The following is an 8,104-nucleotide window of genomic DNA, read 5'->3' on the forward strand; positions in this document are numbered from 1 at the left end:
TTTCCCATCCAAGACCCCAAATTTCTGATACAACTGTATCTATTGGATAGGCTGCATGTAAGATTTAGAGAGATCAATGTTCCTGAAGAAAGAGAAACCCTCTTCTCTCCAACAGCTTACTGCACAACCGTGCTACTGCATTTCCCAATACTTGTTATTCCTACCAATCTTGTTTTAGGCAGGAGTATTACATGATTCAGGTAAAACTGCAGGGTTACTACACATCTAACTGATGATCTAACAGGTTCAGGTAGTAGCGAATTCCTTAGTGATCAACTATTATCTGAAACAGAGCAATGGAAGTTGGCACATTTATGGGGGGACATCCAAAGCCTGCTTGCATGTCTCAGTTGAGACCTACTTGCAATGTACAAGTGAATTGATAGACAGACAGGCACATACTCACAAAATCACAATGTTTTTTTCAGCCATGAAATTGATGTAGAGCAACAAACTCATGTCAAAATTAGCTCAAGAAAAGCCATGGTTCTGTTATCATCATAAAAAATGCAGTAATTACATAGAACTTCTAAGTATGGGTGTAAGCTCTGTATGTACAGCCTGTGTTACAAGATTTTGAGTCCTGGACTCCTCAAAACTGGCTTTTCTTGGATGACAATTCCAATGCTAACATTTTGTTCTTTAAACGAGTTGAGGAATTTTTCAAAGTTAAAAAACTAGAAAACTGGGAGAAAAACCACCACCACCAGAAAATGTCTTAATGTTATCAGAGACCGCAAGGCTACAGTTGTGCTATCAGACTTCACACTGTTATTCTTTTCTTAGTTACCGTCAAAATTACAGTGCAACCAACCCAGCTGTGTACCATTTATAGAGATCAAATCATTACAAAGACATGGTTTTGCTACAGGCAGCAGCAATGACATTTTCCTTCATTTTTAAGCCAATTCAGAGAGAAAAACACTGTAATAATTTTTTTCTGTGTTTCTCACTCTTCTTGGTGTTATAGGAATAGCTTATTTTCATTGACTGAGGCCACAGAACATCCACAAGAAGTCTGTCAGAAAGAACAGACTTCACTATGCATTCTGAAGATCCTAAATACCAATACCTTCATCTTGAGCTTTTGGGTCAGGAAATGCATGTATTTCTTATTAATTCTCTCAGTGAGAGGAGTTTTCCTCTTTCAGCATGTTTGGCCCTAGAGTTTTGACTTTTCTGAATAACAGAAAGGAGAGAAAAAAAAGGGATCTGTGTGGGGTGAGGGAGGAACAACAAAAGGTGAGAAACAGGAAGCAAATCTTTGCAGCAGCTTCCATGCCAAGCAATCATGCTCAGGTTACAAGTTTACGTGGAAGTACTGCAAAGGATAACCTAAATGAGAGCACTGCCTGCTCTTGCTGTCACGCAAGCTACCCCAGACCACAGAGCGGACTGCCAATTTATATTCAGCTCAGTGAAAGTGAGATCATCCTCAGTATTGCTATTATGGCCAGAGCTGAGATCTGTGTTATGAGATGTTGCATAACACGAAGTCTGCCAGTTAGAAATAAACTCTGTGATACTTGGGACACTGTAGCATGCTATCAGTCAGCAATATAGAAATTTGCTGCAGTCCTGGTTCTGCCAACTGCTAGATATTGATCCTTTCGGTAGGACTGATCATCCTTAAATTTAGTTATCTAAAAAGTTCAGTATCTACTCTAAGCCAGCTGTCTAGACTATCTTGATAACTGATGGGGAGAGACAGATATCTCCTGAAGGCGATTTATCCTAATCTATGATGGGTGTCTCAGGTGGAATGAATCACCTACTGGAACTGCCTGTTTTTCTCTACTGACTAAAGATGGAAATTAGAAGAGTAAGAGTTAGGTTTAGACCACTAACATTAGGATGACAGAGAGTCAGGGAAATGAATCCAACCCTATCTCTCTATTTGCCACATCACTACGCACTACCCTATGGGAATAAAATATATTTGTAAGCATTCCTTGGAATGGGAACTTGCTTTAAATCCCATATAATGTTAGGGACAATAACTTTCTCCTCAACTCTTTCTCTGTTACTCAACACTGGTGTAATGAACCTGTACTCTTACTGTACATGACCAATTGTTGATGCTCAGCTCCCTAAAGCACTGGCTGACTTGAAGCTATACTGCAGGAGTAAGTCAAACCAGCAGAAGTTTTAATTATTCAGCTCAAAGCACTGATTAAGAATTTTGTCATGAATGACAAATTTCACCCACTGGTCTTTTAACAAAGCAATGTATTTCACATATGAACAAAAGAAGAAGCACTGGGGAAAAATATGGCAAAAACCTACTTGTCCAAGAGTGCATTCCATACCACCAAGAAAATCTGCTTCCTTCAGTCCATTGTGATTGCTGCTAATGTCATGGACCTCAAACCGCAACCGCTGCACCTCTTCAAAATAGAAGTCCACAGTGAACAGCTTGGAGAAGACAGGATTTATGCAGGTTCGAATCACTTCTGTCCTGTCAACCTGCCAAAAGGAAGAGAGGTCACATAAGTGGTTTCTTTTTCTACCAGTGATGGACTACAATGAGTTTCTCAAATACAGTTTGCTTACTTATCAGAAGTGACAGCTGTGACTATGGCCATGGATACTATCATTTGTATGGGTAGCCACAGGTCCTATTTCTGTGCAAGGCTGGGCATATGCGCAAGATAGGGCCAACTTCCCTTGTCTCTCCTTTCTAGCAAGTCTTATGCAGAAACTGATAGCAACATCAGCAACTGTCCCCAGTCTCCTTTGCAGGGTGAGTGATGACTGCTCCCTCTTGAGTACATTAGTCTGTAGGGTGGCAGAATCAGGAGCTGTGCACAGGCAAAACTGTCTTGTGCTGAGGGCACACCGCTAACCAATGCCTGAAAGACAATTCTAGGGACCTCACAATGGCAGTTTTTAGTGGCACAATGTGTGAATGCATAAACAAATGCAAAGAGAGCATGTGATCAACAGAGAAAGGCTGAGAGAGATCAAGTCACAACTGGCTCCATTGGAGTAAAGAATTCATTAAAATACTGGACTTACTGGAGTTCTGAAAACAGTGGCACACTGTGAAAGATAAATTTATGTTCAAAAACACCTACAATACAATTCAGCTATGATCACTGGAGCTACATTATGGATGAATTTGGCCAGTAGGAATTTAAAAAGAGAAAAATCTTATATATGCCATAAGGATCCAAATAAGTTTTAACTAAATTCCTACGAGACTTCATTACATCATCAAGCTGGTCTTATTTTCCTGTTATAGCCATTTAAAATTTAATGAGAAGTCTGGGCAAAAAGTCTAGTATGATCAAGTTATCATGCCTCAGCAAGATATCTCCCTTCAGCTTAACCACAGTAACTGAGCCAGGACATGATTTTAGAGCAACTAAGACAACTTTAGCTAACATACTCCAGTTTGGCTTGGGTATGACTTGCTGCACACACAGTCCATTATTGTGGTGGACCAGCGGGTGGCCTTTTCTACCCAGCAGTAATTTAATCATTTTGGAGCACTTATTCACCTCTTAGAAGTCATTAATTTCATCTAACAAAGGCAACAGCAACAATCACAAAGACCCCTTCAGCTCTTTCTCTATCATCATGTAATTTTAACTCTTGCGCCTAAATACATGAAAAACTCCCTATCCACAGCAATATCAAACCTCTCTTAAATTTAGTCAAGAGGTTAAAGAAGACAAAGAGATCACAGTTCCTCCTAATAAAACATATGCTCTGGATTTTGGAAATATGCTAATAATACAGGCGGGGTGGTATGGGGTAACTTACTTTGTGATTACCTAGACTAATAAACTGGTAAATAACTACAGAATTTCCATTTCCAGCTGTACCAGTCCAGCACAATATAACAGCAGCAGAGCGATACAGTTTTAGTAAACTCAAAGGAAAAGCAACACCTCCAGTAATTACTCATTTTGGACAACTTGCATTATTAAGGAGTTGGGAACCAGATCCAAGGCAAACAACATGTTTTACAAATATATCAATTCTTCCACCTCACCAAGTTACATTACAAGAATGTGATGGATTATATGCTGCATATTCCTACCTCCAAGCCTTACAATTGCTAAGGAGACACCATAAAATCTAAACTGCTATTTCTTCAAAAAAGTGCTCAGAAGAGTGCTTTCTAGTTTACTTAAAATGTAGTAGCTGGGTTTCCTATTTTGGAAATAGGCTTTTGCTACTTTTCAATGTGATGCATTATTGGTGACACTGTAAGCAATGAAGTAATTTCCTTTTTTCCTCTCCCTTTGTCCTTGAGTAGAAAAAGCTAATAATTCTGTATGATTAAAGGAGCTGATCCTAAAATGAAGTAGGACTTGGGCATGTCACTCACTGAGCAGGAGGTGGCTGTTATGCCATGGAATGGACAAATTAAATTGCTCCAAGGAAGAGTGATGAGATCCTTTGTCTGATTCCTGATCAGGAACATCTGTTGTGAGCAAAAAATGACAGCCATTTGCTTCACCTCCCCAAGTTTATAGCACATTAGCCTTGTTGGTAGTTATCAGCAAGGACACAAAGAATCGAGTAAATCAAAAGCAGGAAAAAAAAAGAGCAGTTCCTGGTAGCACAGATTTATTGTAGTACTCATGAAAGGTGTCAGATTGACAGCTTTAACAGCTGAAATGCTTCAGTTAATCATCAAACAGATGCTACCAGTCATCGAACAGATGCAAACCAGTGCTAGCACTGCTGTCTCCGCACACAGTTTTGTCAGTGTGCTCTGACTATGCCAAGACAACAACATCATGAGAAGGAAAGAAGCCTTATTTATTTAATTCAGCTCTTAATCTTTTTGCTTAGACTGCCCAAAAATGATGGTTCTGGTAACAGTGATGCAAAGCATAATAAGAATAATAGAAGTGAGAAAGGATACCAGCTGCCTTCATTCAGGTGCGCAGTCTATGTCAACAATTTTTTGCTGTCAAAGTGGCCTGAATTCACCATTGCTGATACAACATGAAATACTCCTTCCTTAAGATGACCAGTCAGTTCAATGGCATGTTTATAACTACTATTCCAAACAGAGCAATTTGCAACAAGTCACTGACATCTCTTCTGAGCAGAAAGTGATTCTCTCCACTTGCAGAAGAGAGGTCACTTTAGGAAACAGTGCATCAACAGATTCAATAAGCAAAACATTTAAATGATCTGTTTTAAACTTTTCTTTACAGTCATACTTTAATTTAGTTCAATCTCCTAAACTCATTCCTTGTAAGTGAATAAACTGTTAATTTAACGGCAATCAAGTAATTTTAATTGCTTTATTGGTGTGGCAGATCTCCTCAGGCACTAACTAAAGTTTCTCTGTCATTCCTTCTCCTCATCTCCAATATCCTGCTGCTGGAATGTGGGGAAATGTTTCTCTTCACTCCAGTGTGAAATGTGGCAAGATTTAGACTTGTGCTCAACATGGATAAAATGCATGACTGTTCAAGGGAGTCAAGTGCATGAAAATGGAGGCACAGGTCTGCACACAGTGACATTAAGAATTTTAGTCTCACATAGCAACAGGACACTGTTTGCTTTTTCCAGCCTGTGATTGACTGACATTCTTCTCTTGACAGACACTGTACTGAAATAAAGCCATTACATTGAATTTCCCCAGTCTTCACACATTATTGAGATGATACATCATGCCAGTATGTCAGAGCACTGGAGTGCATGAGAAAAATCTATACAGAAAGAAGCAATGCCAACAACCCCATAAACAGTATAAAATTCTGCATGCTTCTCTCAGCAGTCAGCTGCGTACGATAGCATTCATCCCATTAGTCTAACTTGTCTCCAATCTGCTTTGTCAGCATATCTCACAGTTACCCTACCTTTGGCTAGAAAGTCTAATAGGGTCCTCAGCATGGGAAGCCTGGCTTTATTTCCTCATTTTGCTGTGCAACAGGACTGTGCGCTGATAAACAGCTGATGTGTTTCATGCCAGAGAAGTAGTGGTGAACAGACAATTCAATAAATTCACTAACTCTCAGGGAACGCTTTGGGAGAAAAAGTGCTATATAAAAACAAGACATAATCTCCACTTGAATTTTACCACTTATTAGAAGCTGTTCCTTCTTGAGTATTTCTGCTCTAATGTTTAATTCTAGAACCTTAAAGTTCTCTTAAGAAGCGCGGGATGAGTGTAAAGCCTTGACAGAAACTGGTGGGAATACTACTAGATGCAGTTTCTTGCTGACATCAAAGAGGTCACGATGCTGCAGACATCAGAAAAAGGCTGACTTGTTTTTGACCACAACAAGTCATCTCTACCTGCAAAACCTGCTGCATTCAAAGTAAAATCTGGTAACATGCTCCATGCTAACATGGAACACAGGCCCAACCTTATGCCCTATGTCCTTAATTCCATGGCCACCCAAAATCAGTGACACTACTTCCACTAACATGGATGATGAAGGCTCAGACCCTTAAAGAAAATACACTCCTGCTTTGCCCAGCCTCCTCAACTGAAAATTCAGAAGGTAAGAACTCAGCTTGAATGTGCTCCAAAACATGATGAAAAATACCAGCGATCACAATAAACCTCCATTTCTTTTGCTGAAGAGAGCTTTTAAGTCCAACAGCAGCATGCTATAAACAAGTGACACTTTTACTTTTGGTCTTGTTACAAAAAAAACTAGTAAACCTTCACTGACAGAGATGTAATTCAGCAGTTAAAAGTATGGGCTGAGGATCTCCTCTCTATTCCCTGCTTTCAGCTGAAAAGTGAACCAGAGGAAAAAGAATCAGCCTGAGGGGAGATTTTTTTCTTTTCTTATCAAAATTAGTAGAAGTAGAAGCTATTACATATTCAAGGGATGAACAAGAATTAGGTAGAAGCTCACTCTGTTACCTGGTGTCTAAAGCTTTAAAGTGATTATAAACACTGCTTTCTGCGCATGCCCCTGGGAACCAGGGAAACAGAATTATCTACAGGATCTGAAGCTCTTCACCTCAAGACCACGCTTCAGCATTTAACACAGATCAGCTCTGTGGAAAGCTCAGTGTCCTAGATGGATAACTGGTACCTATTTGTTGTCCATCGTATTTCTGGCAAACATATAAACATGTAGCATGAAACCACTAAATTTTCAATGACTGTTACTCAACATCTTTGAAGCTAAGAGCAACCAGGAGTAGCCAGGAGTCAAACAGCTGTGGAGAATTCACCATCTTCTCACCAACAGAAGATTCCTTCTGATGATATTTTAATTGCATTCATAAAACAGTATGGGAATGCAATAGTTAATAATGATAAACCTGCCTCATGAACGAAGAAAAAGCTCTGGACTGCAGAATTGTGGGCTGAGAACTTGCACAGGCACTGCATTTCCTTAAGTGATTTTAAAATATCAGTTGAAGAGCCATAAACATGTAAATTCCATTAAAAAGAGGATGTAGGCATTCATCCCAAAGCATACTCCCTGTGACTGTTATGTTTTTAGCAAGTTTTTAGACCATCAAAAAAAMCCTTGTTCCCTATACATTTTATAGGCCAACAGGGGAAAATGAAGCAGCTATATTTTCAGTAAAAGCCATTACAAAATGCTGATTAAATCTAGAAAAATCACATTTGTCAGCTGAGATGGCAAAATGTACAGAGGTGAAGGGGTAGCATTATTTTTAGGCCATCTGAATTTTAACAAGAATGAAAATTTCCATGATACAGTACCTTACATGAAAATTTGTTACCAAGCAGAAAGCAATTTACACTTTGCTTGGTGGCTCCCAAGAAAGTTATTAATTTTGTTATTATTATTAACAGTGCTTTTATGCCATCACATCTCTGTTCCACAAATGAAAAGTTACTGCAAAAGTCACTATAATTTATAGCCCTGGTTTTCAGTTTAATTGACGTTTGAAAACAATGAAGAGAAACCAATAGGTCTTTCACTCTTTCTTAGGCTACAGAGCTCAACACTCCATACGCAAGCTTGACAACATTGGCAAAATCCTTTAGTTGCAGTTTGGCTGGAAGAGAAGCATTTAATATGAATGGTCTGGAAATTATCTGCAAATAGTTTCTTCTATTTATATGATATAAGTACTAGATAGCTTGCAAAGCTTCAAGTCATGATCAGGAAGACCTGTTATCAAGCACTGGAAA

General features: G+C 39.1%; 1 protein-coding gene across 1 annotated transcript in view; it reads right to left on the minus strand.

Moving 5' to 3' along the window:
* Positions 1-2,388, minus strand: part of CPNE4 (copine 4) — a 109,208-nt gene extending 106,820 nt beyond the window's left edge. Inside the window, exon 1 of the mRNA XM_026090644.1 lies at positions 2,287-2,388. Coding sequence (XP_025946429.1) covers positions 2,287-2,307 — 21 coding nt within the window. The 5' untranslated portion in view covers positions 2,308-2,388. The remainder of the gene's footprint in view (positions 1-2,286) is intronic.
* Between the last annotated feature and the right edge of the window lie 5,716 nt (positions 2,389-8,104).

This window comes from Apteryx rowi, unplaced genomic scaffold (assembly GCF_003343035.1).
Source record: "Apteryx rowi isolate R43461 unplaced genomic scaffold, aptRow1 scaffold_868, whole genome shotgun sequence".
NCBI lineage: Eukaryota > Metazoa > Chordata > Aves > Apterygiformes > Apterygidae > Apteryx > Apteryx rowi.